Source organism: Corylus avellana, chromosome 2 (genome assembly GCF_965113065.1).
Source record: "Corylus avellana chromosome 2, dhCorAvel1.hap1.2, whole genome shotgun sequence".
NCBI classification, from domain to species: domain Eukaryota; kingdom Viridiplantae; phylum Streptophyta; class Magnoliopsida; order Fagales; family Betulaceae; genus Corylus; species Corylus avellana.
In genome coordinates this window covers 24154541-24170208 of record NC_142491.1, presented here as the reverse complement: position 1 = coordinate 24170208, position 15668 = coordinate 24154541, and the positions used below count along the sequence as shown (strand labels likewise).

General features: G+C 34.5%; 2 protein-coding genes and 1 long non-coding RNA gene across 3 annotated transcripts; 1 reads left to right on the top strand and 2 right to left on the bottom strand.

Moving 5' to 3' along the window:
- Positions 1 to 497: 497 nt before the first annotated feature.
- LOC132168078 (HSP40/DnaJ peptide-binding protein) lies at positions 498 to 3510 on the bottom strand. Its single transcript, XM_088513931.1, has 3 exons — positions 3337 to 3510; positions 1987 to 2630; positions 498 to 942 (listed from the first exon to the last, which is right to left on the bottom strand). The coding sequence occupies exons 1-3, from the start codon at positions 3508 to 3510 to the stop codon at positions 498 to 500; spliced, it is 1263 nt and encodes a 420-aa protein (XP_088370057.1).
- A 7423-nt stretch (positions 3511 to 10933) lies between these two features.
- LOC132167572 (uncharacterized) lies at positions 10934 to 11923 on the bottom strand. Its single transcript, XR_009438691.2, has 2 exons — positions 11360 to 11923; positions 10934 to 11254 (listed from the first exon to the last, which is right to left on the bottom strand). It is a non-coding gene; the product is annotated as an uncharacterized LOC132167572 (long non-coding RNA).
- An 831-nt stretch (positions 11924 to 12754) lies between these two features.
- On the top strand, positions 12755 to 15307 carry LOC132167480 (Protein kinase superfamily protein). The gene has a single exon (XM_059578470.2). The coding sequence runs from the start codon at positions 12894 to 12896 to the stop codon at positions 14865 to 14867; it is 1974 nt and encodes a 657-aa protein (XP_059434453.2). The 5' UTR covers positions 12755 to 12893; the 3' UTR covers positions 14868 to 15307.
- Positions 15308 to 15668: the final 361 nt, after the last annotated feature.

The following is a 15668-nucleotide window of genomic DNA, read 5'->3' as shown; positions in this document are numbered from 1 at the left end:
TCACCAACTCGAAAGGACACTTAGAAGACAAAAATCTAAATGAGGCAGTGTTGGAAGAACAGTGGAAAAATGGAGGAGATAAATGGTAAGGGTGACTCAAAAAGTGAGCTTTGATACATATAGAAAACATGACTATATATATATTGAATAAGCCAGAAAATTGTACAGGAATGGCCTATATATATATAGAGGCTAGCAAACCTATCAGAGAGGCTTAACTACCGAAGTGTATATACATGATTACCACAATACACTATTGGACATAGAATTACCATAATACACCAACTACAATACGAACAAGAACATATTTCTTCATTGATCAAGCTATACCACCATTGAAATACATGACAATAATTTTTTCTAAGTTACTAAAGTATTTACATGATTACAAGGCATCTCAGGCATCAAAGTGAACATTTTTTCTTTTTTCTTTTTTGGTAAATTATTGTAAGCAAATCTGAATTCCAGAAAAAAAAAATCAAGAACACATTTGATTATCAAGTACAATCTTGTAGTATTCTAACTGCTTGAGCTCGTTGTTCATCACTCAATTCCGAGGGAAACTCAAGAAGAAACTTGATTCGAAGATCACCTCTCCTTCCTCTTTCTTTAGAAATTGGCATGCCTTGGCCCCTAATCACCTTTTCATAGCCTGGATATATGATATCATCGAATGACAAAGTCATCTTTTCACCTCCTAATAGAGGAACTGGAACTGAGCAACCAGTGAGAGCCTTCACCAAAGGGATCTCAATTCCTATTTCCAAATCGTCACCTTTCCTCCTAAACAAAGGGTGTGTTTTTTCATCAATGGAGAAGATTATATCAGCAGGGAGATACCCTGGTTTCTCATCACCCTTTCCCTCAAATGTTACCTTTGTTCCCTCCCTCCATCCTGGTTTCACTTTGATCTTCACTATCTCCTCTTCTTGGATGATTATCCTGCCATTAGGTACAATATTAATGTCAATTCAGACAAAATATATGTTTCACTTTGGCTTCTATCATCCTTGGTATCAACAAAAAAGTGACATGTCTTTTGTTGTTCTAAGCGCCTCTTTTGTTGACAATATCCCATTACTTTTGAAATGGGTTTTTTTTTTTTTTTTTTTTAACCCAAGGGGATTGTGTTGCTAGTCATTGTAGTTCTTAGAGAAGAAGCCTAGTTTTCATGAAATAGGTCCTGAATTCCATCTACAGCCAATCTTTCACCACCCATTTGTAAAGTTTTCATGAATAAAAGGGTGGTAAAGTAGAAATAGTAGAGCATGCTTTCCATTTCATGATAAAGATTTAAGGTTAACTTGGGTTTGCGAATTTAAAAAGTGCAATTTAAAAATAGTGATTTGAAAATGTGATTTTTTAAAATGCAATTAAGTATTTGGCCAAGTTGTAGCTTGATCTTTAAAATTGTAGTTTAACTTTTAAAATTGTACGTTTTCAAAAAAATACCCTCTAACCTTCGATTTGAAAACGCAGATTTTCTAAAAATGTGATCACAAATGATCCATTTTCTGCTATTTGATTTAAAATCGCACTTTTTGCCTATGAAATCGCAATGTCAAACACACCCTTAAAGTTAGCGCATTTAACAGTAAACATGATGCCAATTTTGAAAAGTCTTTTAAAAAATTTAAATGATGTGACATCATATACATCATTAAATACACTAACTTTAAATCAAAACAGTGAAATGGATAATATCTATTTCATTTGAAATAAAAAATATCCTTATCCAACTAGAAAGGGGACAACCAAAAGGGATTCCTTAGGTCCCGTGCTTCATAAAGCATCAAGTCTAAAATTCGACTCCCCTTAAGTGCAAATAATTTCTTGGAGTCACACTCACGAACAAAAACCCGAGCTTTATATCCTACTCGAGTGTGGAGAGGGGGTGTTATGCATGATGTCCCGCTAAGATGCCCTAATTAAAAATTTAAACAAAAAAAAAAAAGAAAAGAAAAAAATTAAGGAAGATTAACAAACCCATTGTTGGTGATGACATCTCTTGTGATCATGATCTTCTTGACACATCCTGCAGACAACTCCTCAAGCGTGCACTTGAGCTTCTTCTCCACTGCCGGAGGTTTTCGCCGCGCAGTTGATTGCGAGAATATGATAGGGGTGGTGGACCTTCGGCCCACATCTTTTAATAGTGAAGCTTCCGTTTCCGATGAGCTCCTTCTACTCCTAGCACTTCTTGATTGAGAGCCTTCGGCTTCTGTGTGCGAAGAGAAAATCGGTGTTTTGATTTCTGGGGGTAAAAAGGGAAAGGATATTTCGGTTTCTGAGTTGCTTCTTCTGCTCATAAGGCTCGATAGCGTGGTGGTGCTCTGCCCGCTTGAGCCGTTCGTCCAGGAGCGTGGGCTCGCCGGCGTCGGCGTCGGCGTTTTACTTCTTCTACTCCCATTCCTTGATAAAAAGGAACCGGTAAACGGGATTTCGGTTTCGGAGTTGCTTCTTCTGCCCATAAGTTTGGATAGTGGGGTGGTGCTCCGCCGGCTTGCACTGTGCGGCCGGGAGTGTGGGCTTGGCGTTTTACTTCTACTCGCACTCCTTGATGTAAAGGACGCGCAGCGCGTGAAGTATAAGCTATCATCAATGTCTTTATCCTTTTTTCCATGGATTACCTATATTTGGAACACAAGTCCGAATTGAAAAACATGTAAAAACCCTACATAATTAATATAAGTAACGTTATTTAATATAATAACTCTTATACGATGATTATCATATAGTTGGAATTACGTGACAGTTGTGTAGCAATAGCCGTTTTCAATTAACAAACGGGGAAACCACATTTACCTTGACATGTAAAAAAAAAAAAAAATACTATCTTTTTTGTAATGTTCTTCATTTATCCTTTTTAACTATAATCATTTTTGTAATGTTCCCACAATTTATGATTGGTTTCCAATGTCATTCTACGGCTCAAAACCACAAAAATACCTCGCCTCAGTAAGATTTAAAAAAAAAAAAAAATCAAAAAATTTAACTTTATTTTTATCATTGTTGATCGCATAAAAGATATAGATTGGAACGACATTGCACCAAAAAAAAATGCTTCTTAAGGTACCCTGATAAATATGAATTTGGCGTAGATGTTGTAACGATCTCGATTTAATTGTAAGTTTTTTATAAAAAATAGAGTAAAATTAAATCTCAATCGTTGAAAAAATTATAAAGCTAAATAGGTTAAAGAAAAGAAAAAAATCATTATGGGATATATGTTTTCATTAGAAAATCTGTGTTGATATATATCAAAACAGATTGAAATATCATGTTGCATGGATCAATTTTGCATGAAAAAAAAAAAAAAAAAATGTTGGCGTTTACCGTGAACTCTTCATCAGCGCCGACGGATTTGGCATCGTGATGGAATTTTTTGGTGGGACTCTTATCGGGAAGCCATTTCATGAAGAGGGATTTGTATGCTTTGCATATATCTTTCGAGATTCCCACCACACTGTAGAGATCAGGACTCGTGTGTGAACGTGGAGGATCTCCCATGAAAAATGAAAAAGAAAAAAAGAAATAGATCGTGATGGAGAAGATGGAACAGAGAAGAAAGGTTAAAAATGGAAATTAAGAGATTATGAGAGGAAACAAAACATGAGAAAGCGTGTTGTAAGGGGGTTTTATAGGGGGGAAATCTGTTTGTTGTGAGATGGATGGGTCAGGTAAATTTGTTTCTCGATAAGGTTTTTCTTACACTAGTATTTGCTATTTTTAGAGACCGTTGGATTAGTCTATCTGTTCCGGGCACTACCCTTATATATATATATTGCCTTGGCAATCAATGAATCATGCATTTTCTGACCAATCAAATTTGTTGAATTTTACCCTGTTGGAACCAATTTTTAATTTTTAATTTTTAATTTTAATTAATACGTGTGAATTCTTGCAACAAGGTTTTTTAGTTTCCTATTTACCTACAAATAGGAGAAAAAAATTGTCATGGTCTCCACCCACTATCTTCTATAACAAGCCTAGAAAATTCTAGAAAATTCTTTTTTATTATTATTATTATTATTATTATTAAAAATTATGAATAACACTAATGGTAGGCCAAAACCAGTCTTATATTATGTTTAAAGATGTCTAGGGCATCAAGCAAAATTACAAAATTATGCTTGTTTAAAAATGGTCACAACTTTGCTCGACCGAGAATTCCAATAAGCTTTTTGTCCCATACTTGTCGCATTCTCACTCGAGCTACCAACGAGCAAACTTTATGTTTGTGATTTGTAACATCTCGTTCGAGCAATTGTAGGGTAAAAGACTAAAGGACATTTATTGTAATGTCCCGACCTAAATCGGTCGATGAAATACTCGTATATTTCATGTGACATTACTACTTTTACTTAACAGTGCCTCATAAATTAACTCATATTTTCTTTCTTTAATTTGAAACCTCAAACTCGTCTTTATAAATGTAAATTAAACACGAGAGCATGTAAACTGAACTTTTTATTTTTAACCACAACTAGGTAATTAGCAAATCTACTCCAATTAGATCCGACTTTTCTTTTTCTTTTTCTTTTTTTATCTTGCTCTAATATTAGTATATCAGATAATCTTAGCAAGACAGTTATTAGGATGGCAATTCCTGAGAATAAACTTAATGGTAAGGTATCAAAAATAATTGGATTTTAAAATTAAGGAGCGTTATAAAGCAACAAGATTGATTGTTTATCAACTTGAACTAATAGATCTATTCTTCAGCATTCTAGACGATGAAAAGGAAGAATGGGTGAATAGAATTATTAATGACATATGAGTAATTGCTGAAAATTGGGATATTTTTAGTTTGTATTTTGTTTAAATTTTTTTAATTAAGAACTGGTTAAGATGTTTGGTGAGCTTTTAGTGGTTTTGTTTATTTTGTAATTTTTTTTTGTTCTTTTCTAATTGAAGAGGGAAAAGAGGTCTAAAAGGTGTATATTCTCATGTCATGTCCCATCTGAAAACCTAAAAGGTGTATATTCTCATGTCCCATCTTATTGCAATATTTTAATATGACATGAAATTTGTTCAAATAGGGTTTTGAATTTGACAAAACACGCGCTACAAAAATTAAGTTCATTAGCCGCAAGAAAATGTCGTCACTAAATCAATAGAAATGACACGTCGATGCTAAAGTAGTAGACACTAAAAGTCCAATGCTAATGATTATTAACAGCAACCAAGGACGGACGCGGGGGGGGGGGGGGGGGGGAGGATTGATATTGGCCATGTCTCCCCTCCAATTCTTAACAACAACAAAATTTTAAGTTCAAAAAAAATAAAATCAGTTGGGCCCTTAGTAGCTTTTTTTTTTTTTTTTTTTTTTTAACTTTTGGCCCCTACTCATAATAGTTTTTGACTCCATCCCTAGCAGCAACCCTTGTGTGTCGCCACTAATGATAATCGTCGCTAATAATATTTTTTCTCTACACGAAAAGAAATAGAACTAAAACCATATGTCCAACCACTTTAGAGATTTGCACCACTAATGGTTAAATACTCTCTTATCATCCATATGTATATGAAAGATCCAAAATAAGTTTAGTACAGATCAGACCAAAGACCTGGTTTCCATTTTTTACAAAAAAAAAAAAAAAAAAAAAAAAAAAAAAAAAACCGCTTCTACCGACGCCCAAAGATAGCCTAAATGAAAGGCCCATTATTACTAGGGCCCAACAGGAGGCTCTATAATGCCTATAGCTATAAGCTTTCTCTCCACACACTTTTTTCTTTTTTTTCTTTTTTCTTTTTTCTTTTTTCTTTTCTTTTCTTTTTTTTCTTTTTTCTTTTTTTTTTTTTTTTCAGTATAGGAGAGAAATGTTCTCTCGCATTTTCCATTATTTTTTTCCTCCATATCAAAAATACTAATTTGGGTGTCGGAGTGCCTTCGGTCTCATCACCAAAAGCCTACTGACGGCCCTCTTCTTGTTTTGCATGAGAAAATCAGCTTAGTCTGGGCAAGACAAATTTATGATATAACAGTTTACTTTTTCAACTTAAAGGGAACATTTTTTAGAACATAAAATTTGATATTGAGTTGCTTCTACTTTGATGCCAATATAGCACTTGAACATGTTTTTCTCGGATGTTTAATACCTAAATTCTGATGCAAATTTTCCTCAAAATTGTTATTTTGAGGATCAAGCATTATTGGCTAGCTACTTGAGATACCCTGAAATAGAGCTTTGTAAGCACTTATTTTTAGGTTGATTTTGACCATTAATTTTTAGGTTGATTTTGACCATTGATTTGACCGTATTATGATAGAGTCATGATTTCAGAGCACGCCAGGCTAAATTTTTTTTTTTTTTTTTTTCAAAAAAAATTAAAATAATAAAATAATAATTAAAAAAAAAAATCACCGGGCGTGCTCTATATCTTTACCCATTATGATATATCCAAATAAATATTATTCCTAATATTATTTTTATATCAAGTATGCGCGTTAGATTAATTTTAAATACTCAATTCTTATTTTACTCCCATACAACTGAGCTTACTGTGACAATGCCTATCAACTTTTTTTATCTTTTTTTTTTTTTTTATAAAGGTTAATCTTGTGATTTATGTACGTTGTACCATCAACCCAATTATATAGTGACTTTTGAAATCAATTGGCATTTTGCTCTAAATACCCAACCTCTTCGGTGGTAGTACATTTTTTTGTCTACTAAGGATCCAAAAATAAAAACAAAGTAAGATAGCTTTGTCTAGATGATGTAGATTAGTGCATTTATAGATGTTGATTTAATTATCCATTTAGGCGTAAAATATGTTAATTGAGATGGGATAAATTGTGAGAGTTGGAGTTTAAACTTATGAACTTTTCTTTAATATTATATTAAATCATCCACTATTCTAAAAAGTTAAGTTGATAAGAAGATGTGAATATAATTATCTAATTTACATTTTAACAACTATTGTTGGATATTGAGCCTACGAGAGGAAAAGCGAGAGAGGCCAGCTTTAAACGAAACCCATTATGGGGCTCGAGACGCTGAACAAACAACTCAATGCAGAGCAAGAAATCCACCTCATTGGCAAATCAAACCCAAATCAACTTATATTTACACAAGAGAATGCACCACTAACTTAAGCATCAGAGTTATTTTTCACTAACTCACACTAACAAGTTCTTTTGCTTACATCTCTTTGTCCTCTTGCATGTTATCGCATCTCGGAGCTTACCAATTGAAAACTGCATCAACAACTATCATATGCATTTAACAAGTCAATGCTACTTAAATTTCTTCAAGCATTTCGTCCCCTAGCCTTCAAAATAAAGGAACTTAGTAAAATCCAATTTGCTATAGTTGGCCTAAGGTCTTTTTCATCTTGTAGACCCTCAAGCAATGGTTTTGGACATCTTTGAAATAAATTAATTAATTAATTAAATAAAAAAAATAAAAAAAGGTAATGTTTTGTACTATTTATGATGGAAGACAAAAATGAGAAAGGCACTTTAAAGTCACCCACAACAAAAAGAAGTCTTCCACTGAATTTGATGCATGCCCCAATGGTAAAAAGAAACTAAGGGAGAGATTTTCCAACAAGATTTCATTTGGTCAAACAAGTTAGGTGTCCAAGAAGCATGGAATCTTAGGAAGACAACGACATCGTTTCCTTTCATGGTTTTGGTGTCAAAGATCACTTTTTGCACCTTCTTTTTCTCTTCAAGATGTTTGACTAGGTATCGGATAAGCTCTTCTAGTTATTTTTTATTTTATTTTTTTGATAACAAGATTCCTTGTTATTAAACAGTTGAAAATAACACAAAAATTCAAATATAATAAGCGAAGAAGAGTGTTGTGAGGCATATTACTCGGATAGATAGACTCCGCAACTTATTTCTTAAACTGTCCAAATTTTTATGTTACCCGTAAGGATTTTGATCTTGCTAAATTCAGTATGAATATTCTTGGGATAAGTTAAGGGTCCGTTTGAAATTGCGGTTTCAATAAGTGCAATTTTAAAAATAATATTTTTAAAGATAACATTTTTGAAATTGCTACTTTTTTAAAATCGTAAAGGCGTTTGGTAAAACATGTTAAAAAAATACTTTTTTATTAAATATTTGTTATGTGAATTCATGATTTTAGTTTAAATTCACATTTTTTTTTTCAAATAAGCACCCCCTAACTTGCTTATTGAAATCGCCGATTTTTTTCCTATTTTAAATTAAGTGTTTTTTAAATCGTAATGTCAAATACCTTACGTTTTACGATATCTTGTAAAAGCAAAATCACAATCTCAAATACACCTTAAGTCATCTCCCTTTCGGTTTTGAGACACACGTTTAGTGCGCAATCATAGGAAACAAAGGGTACCAACATTAGTCCTTTTTAGAGAAATTTTGACAACCCTAAAATTTGTTTAAAATTTTTAGAAAAGTATTATTTTTATATTGTGGCCGTCAACTATTTAATCTTTCACTCCCATTACTCTTATGTCAAATTTAAAAAAAAAAAAAAAAAAAAAAATGCTCTTTTTCCATTTCATTACAATATCATCTCATTCCCTTTTTCCATTTCATTGCCAAACACAGCCGAAAAGAATTTAAATGAGTGCAGTCAATTTGGAAAATGCGATGCTGTAATGTGATGATGGGTCCTGATTCCAGAACATGACCTTCACCTAGCCTGCTAGCCTGCCAACTACTTTTTATTTTTTTATTTTCTTAATAATGGGGCCCTCGAAAACTAACTAATGATATTTGGGCCGACAATTGACTGGATCTTTATGAAAAAACAAAAAAGGTTTATCTATGTCAGCATCCCATCACAATTGCTTCATTGGTCTACCAAATAGATGGGCCTCGTTTGGACACTAATTTATTTTATTTTTAATTTAAAAAATTAGATGAAAATTTAAAAGCATATATATATATATATATATATATATATAATTAACACTCTCGCACAAATTTTAAAGCACTCAAAATATCCATTAATGTTTTTTTTTTTTTTTTTCTAATTAAAATGATAAAGCGGTGATTAACTGTGGTTATTTTATTTTGGTATGACCATAGTAGTTAATACATATTCGTTGGAAATTACTAAAGAGAGACCTAGACAACAAAAAATTATAGGCACTCTCTCAAGACCAATTAAACCATAGTATAACCTAACCCCACTATAACATTAGTAAAATTCAACATGGCTAATACTAAAAAAAATGAATAATTCTCATTTTAAATTTTGAAGTCGCTCCCAAATGGCAAATACAGACCTGACTGATTGAGATCCCCTCAAATTTTCTAAATATATTTTCACATTTTAAGATTTTCATTTAACGGTCTGAAGAAATTCAAAAGTTTGTATGTTACTGAGGTAATTAATAATTAGTTTTCAGCATGTCAAATTTACTTGCCTCAGTAACACAAACTTATAAATTTGTTTAGACCATTAGATAAAATTGAGAACTCAAATTTTAAATATATGAAAATCTCATATTTTTAAAAAAATTTAAGAGAATTCAAGTTCGTACCTAAACACAAGATTTTCTTAGAGACCACTAAACCACAACGATGGATTGGTCCATAACTAGTGTTTTGTGCATGTCATATGGGGGTTGATATTATTCGCCCCTAAATATTATTCACTTCTTTTTTCAAAAAAAATCAACATAAAAATATTTTCATTTTTTATATTACATCATACATTTTTTATATCACATTATTTACTTTTTACTATTATTCAAATAAATAAAAATCACTATAAAACAAATTTTTTAACTTTTCAATACCACTTTTTCACTTTTCTATACCAATAATTAGTCTCATTTTTTTTTTTTTTTTTGCAATATCATTACCAATCATTCCTTCAACCTAGTTTAATAAGTGGCAAGTGTCATCTCTCACGTGTTTTCTTTCTGGACAAAAATTTCCTCTAAACTAGTTTGGGGGAAATATCCTCCAAACCATTTAAAATGGTGTAAAATGTATATAAACATTTATAATATTAGTCTAAGTTAGTAAACTGATATTAATGACTTTAAGAATTCAATGTGCATTTTAAATGTTTATAGACACTTTGCACGTTTTTAAATGGGTTGGAGGAAATTTTTGTCATTTCTTTAATATTTTAACAATCATTTATTGTCATTCCCCTAATCTAAGAACCATTAATTTTTTAGAAATCTAAAAATGTTGAAGGACACTTGTTACTTATTATAATGGACAAAGTTTTCCTTCAAACTAGGTTGGAGGAATTTCCTTTCAACCTAGTATATAAAAGTGACATGTGTCTATTGAACATATGAGATGCATATGTTTTTTTAATAGTTGGGACAAAGTTGAAATAAATTTTATTAAAAAAACATGTGCATCTAACATATTATTAAAAAAAGTGACACATGTCACTTTTATACATTAGGTTGAAAGAAGTTTCCTCAACCCAATTTGGAGGAAAACTTTACCATATTATAATAGGTCGAAGGAAATTTCTTTCACAAGCCGGTGTCCTTTTTTTTTACCAAAAACTAAACCGTATTTAAACATGGTGCGGTGTTTACCAAACAAGGCTTAAGTTTGCCAAAATTATTCTTTTGCTCTTCCGAAAACATGCCAAACTTATCCTTCTTCCACCTTATATTTATTTCTTCATTTAAATATCGTTCTGGATCAGTCTGCCACGTACACACGCATACTCGCTACATCCCCCACACGCATTTGCCAACCATCACAATTCACAGCCCTCCGATCAATATATTATATACTTATTGTTTTTTATTGTTTTTCTTAAACTCAAAGTCTGAAATTAGTTGAGACTTGAGAGCGAAGTTTTATAGCAGATATTATATAACTTTATTTAATATTTACTTAATAAGGTTAATTGGCGTGTTATTTTTAATTAACTTTTTGATTAATTCTTGTTAAATAAATTCAAAATTGATTTGAGCTTGGGCGATCTTAAAAATGAAAATGTGGTGGACTTCCCAACAACAAACTTAAAACAAATTAAAACAGTGTAAAAATAATTACAAATTGTAAGAAATTGGTCAAACAAATGATCCGATCCTCTCAAAGGACCGCACAAAGCAGTTACAAAAGCAAAAAAGATATAGATTAAGGTGAACCTATTTGATTCCCCACTTGAAACCAGCAACATCCACAAGAAGGAGGATGAAGCTGAAGATGCATTGTAAAAGTCCGAATCGAGGAATGTTGAAGAGAGAGGTAGCAACACAAATTTGGTTACAAAAGTTTTCACGTCCGGATCTAACCAATACAGCACAAGGAGACAATAACCTACAAAAAAAAAAGAAGACAAAAACAAAAAAAAACAAGTAAAACATAAATACAAAAGAAATAAACAAAAACACAACAAAACAACCAATAAGAGGCAGTAGTAACTAGGGCACGGAAGACGAAATTCATTGGACGGTGCATGGGAGACACGCTTTGGTGAGTGCGATCCACGTTCTAGCGAGTGGGACCTACGTGCTGGCGTGTGGTGGATGGAACGGTGCAAGTAGGGCGGTGACGGAGAGCTGGGAAGACGGAGAGAACGGTGGATAGGTGCGTGGGCAAAAGAAGTTGGTGGAATAGAGTAGATCTAATTTTGAAAAAACTAGATTTAAAAACACCAACAGCTCCGGGAAGAGGATGAGCGGCGCGGCAGTGAGCATGGTTGATGGTTACGGAGCTACAGAGGCTGAGTGAAGGGAACGGAAATAGGCAAAGCTTCTGGCCTGGTTTGGAAAAACTAAAAGAACAACAACTCGACAGAAAACAAAGGAAGAAAAGAGGAAAGAGGGAGGAGGAGAAGAAAAATATCCATTCCTCCTCCCCTAGAGACCCTCACGAGGAGGTGGGAAACCCTCACAGAGGAGGCAAAGAAACCTCACAAGGAGGTGAAAAAAAAATTTCTAAAGAGAATGTAGAGCCTCTCTCTCTAAGGAGTGTCGATTTAGAGCTAGCCGTTCCACAGCACCTTGGAACTTATTTGCTGCTCCTTTTTTATGATTATTTTATATAAAATAAAAACATTAACAAATAAGTAAAAATACAAAATTTAGAATTACTTTCACCATTGTCATATTAAAACACTTAAAAAAAATAAAATAAAATAACACCATATAAAAAGCATTACCCAACAAAACCATATTTAAATGTTTTCATTTCTTTCTAATTTTTTTAAAAATTACATGAAAGAATGACAAATAGCAATTATCTTTTTTTCTTTTTTTAAGAAAGCCCAAACGTCTTTTTTATATCCTCCTCTTATCCAACTTTTAAAAAAACTAATCATTAAAATTTTGGGGCTATTTGGAATTGAATAATGGCCTCGAACTATAGCAATATTTGATTGATGTCGAAGAAAAATAAGAATATTTTGTATAAAAAAGTGAAAAAGATTTATTTTGTAGTGTTTTTTTTATTTGAATAATAATAAAAAGTGAGTGATATAATATAAAAAATAAGAATATTAAAAATTTATTTTGAGATTAATAGTGTCAAGTTTTTTATTATTTTATTATTATTATTTTTTTTTTGCTTGACAAACAGCCCCTTAAAGTTAGGACCATGTGAGAGTAGTAATACAATTCCAATAAAAAAAAAGGGTGACAAATTGCATTTGTCTTTCGTTTTTCATAGCACAGCAAGTCAAACAAACGCCAGGAGACTATTTTCACTTCCTAAGATAAAACAAACAGCAAGTGACTTTCACGCGCCCACTGTTACACCAACTCCCGCACCCAGAAAAGAGCCAAAGCAGACTTTGACCAAAACGAAATCAATCCCATCCCATGCATCTTTCTTCGAATCAATTGCTACCAATCCATGATGGCGTCAGTCTCCCCCCTTCCATTTTTTTTTTGGTAGTTATTTCTCTTCTCTCTCAATCTCTCACACAAATCATCCAGAGAGCCAAGCAGAAGCAGCCATGAAACAAGTTGCTTTTCTGCTTCTTTTTTCACTCTGTTTCCTCTGTGTAACCTCTGCAGCCCCTGCCCCTCCTCCTTCTCCGACGACTTGCCCGATGGACCTCAACTATGTCCTGAGAATCCCATGGAACACTTCGCTCTGCAAACAGTTTCAGCCCAGACCCACCTCCCAATACGAATCCAACAGAACAACATCATGCTGCCAAAGCCTCCTCTCCCTCTTCGGCGTAGCACTTGCCCAACACCTCAAAGAAACGTCTCTGTTCCAACTCCCCGACCTCCCCACCTCCAATTCTTGTCTCCAAGATTTCCAATCCAAGCTCACCGACCTCTCCCTCGCCTCCAATCTCGTCTCCTCTTGCTTCGACCCTCTGCAGTTTGTCATCAGCAGCAACATCTGCGCCCACATAGAGTCTACGCAAGACTGGGTCAGCAAGCTCGGCTCCAGCACTGCTCTGGACTCCGGTTGCCGGGCGGACCTCACTGATCTCTCTTCCTGTGACGCCTGCTTGTCGGCCGGCCTCCAGGTTCAGCGGGATTTGATTTCGATTGACGGTAATTCCTCTCAGGCCAAAGCTACGGATTGCTTTTACTTTACTATTCTTTATGCTGCTGGTATTGTGAATAAGCTTGGACCCGAAAGCGATGGCGCTGTGTCGTGTATTTTCGGTTTAGCGCTTAATTCGCAAGTGGGTTCCTCGAGTAAGGGACATTCTAGTCTTGTTTTTGGGTTAACAGGAGCTGGGGTTGCGGTTTTGGTCATGTCCTGTTTGTTGGGATTTTACTTCTGGTTTGATAGGAGTTGGAGGAGGAAGAAGAAAAAGTATGCTTTGGGGGGTAATTTGGGAAATGGGTATGATTTGGAAGAACGAGGGTCTTCTAGGCCGCGTGTGAGGCCGAATACCGGCTCGATTTGGTTCAAACTTGAGGAGCTTGAGAAGGCAACTAACAATTTCTCGCAGAAGAATTTCATCGGCCGAGGCGGGTTTGGGTTGGTTTATAAAGGGGTTTTACAGGATGAAACTGTGGTTGCTGTGAAGAAGATTATAGAATCTGAGATTCAAGGAGATGTTGAGTTTTGCAATGAGGTTGAGATTATCAGCAATTTGAAGCACCGGAATCTTGTTCCCCTTAGAGGGTGTTGTGTGGTTGATGGGGATGAAGCATATGATGAGAGGAGAAATCAGAGGTACCTTGTGTATGATTACATGCCTAATGGCAATCTTGAGAACCATCTGTTTCCCTTGGCTGATGGTGGAATGGGGGAGAAGAAACTATTGACATGGCCTCAGAGGAAAAGCATAATCTTGGATGTTGCAAAGGGGTTAGCTTATTTACACTATGGAGTTAAGCCTGCAATATATCATAGAGATATCAAGGCCACAAACATACTATTGGACGCCGATTTCAGAGCAAGAGTGGCTGATTTTGGGCTTGCAAAGCAGAGCACGGAAGGCCAGTCTCATCTCACAACCAGAGTTGCTGGAACACATGGCTACTTGGCCCCGGAATACGCGCTTTACGGACAGCTAACTGAGAAGAGTGACGTTTATAGTTTTGGAGTCGTCATTTTGGAGATAATGTGTGGGAGAAAAGCTCTTGATTTGTCATCAGGGTCACCACAAGCGTTTCTGCTAACAGATTGGGCTTGGTCACTGGTAAAAGCTGGAAAAGTAGAACAGGCTTTTGATGCCTCTTTGTTGAAAGATGGGGGGGATTCTGTGAATTCAAATCCAAAGAGCATAATGGAGAGATTTTTGCTTGTTGGAATCTTGTGTGCTCATGTAATGGTTGCCTTGAGGCCAACCATTATAGACACCTTGAGAATGTTGGAAGGAGATATTGAGGTTCCACCAATTCCGGATCGACCGATGCCCCTGGCGCACCCTTCACTTTATGGCAATGGCAATACTTTCAGCATATCACCGGCGCTAAGCGGGCCAAAATTACATAGTGGGGACATGCTCAGGTAATCAAGAAAGTAGTATTTTTTCATAGTTTCTGCGTTTGCTGAAAAGAATATAGAGAGGTGGAAGCCGTGTATATGGAAAGCCCTTCTTTGCATGGATTCAATGTGTATTTAAGCATTTAAATGCATATAAGAGCCATGAACCAAAGAGTATGATACTGTTACCTGGAGCCATACCTACGACCTCTTGTTAGGAGGTCAAGAATTTGAACCGACCAAATATAGGAGAAGGTTTTACTTTGCTCATGCAGTTGCATTGCCATGATGGTTGTTAGGATATGTATTTTCCATATTAGGTCGACTATATTTCCTTGTAATATTCTCCATTTAGGATTAATTGTAATTAATTACTACACTTGTCCACCACAGTTTTCCTATAAATAGGAACCTTTGTATTATAAACAATAATCAAGTTAATAAGAGCACAATGTAGTTCTTGGGCAATTTACAAATTACAATAGGGTATGTAGTTATCTAACACCGAATTACCTCAAAATTTCGTGTGTCTTTTCTTTCTCTTTGCTTCCGCTTTTCCTCTTCATATTTTATTATTCATCATTGTTAGAATGTTTGATATTATTTACTTTATTATGTTTTCTTACATATTCTAGGGTTTAGTCTAGGGTTTCTTGCCCACTATTTCTTCCCTCTCTATAAATAGAGAGCTATGTAAACGTGTCATAATATAGAAGAGATGTGGTCTAGTATATGCTTCCGTTCTCTCTCATTCTTCCGCTCCGCTCCAATATATCATAGATATATTTAACAATCATAAATTTCTACAAAATTTGGGAGGCTTGGAGAC

Coding starts and splice junctions, on each gene's coding strand:
- LOC132168078 (XM_088513931.1), bottom strand. CDS start 3,510: ATGGGAGATCCTCCACGTTCACACACGAGTCCTGATCTCTACAGTGTG. Junction 2,631..3,336: donor GCGCTGATGAAGAGTTCACG/GTAAACGCCAAC, acceptor TTCCAAATATAG/GTAATCCATGGAAAAAAGGA. Junction 943..1,986: donor GATGTCATCACCAACAATGG/GTTTGTTAATCT, acceptor ACCTAATGGCAG/GATAATCATCCAAGAAGAGG.
- LOC132167480 (XM_059578470.2), top strand. CDS start 12,894: ATGAAACAAGTTGCTTTTCTGCTTCTTTTTTCACTCTGTTTCCTCTGT.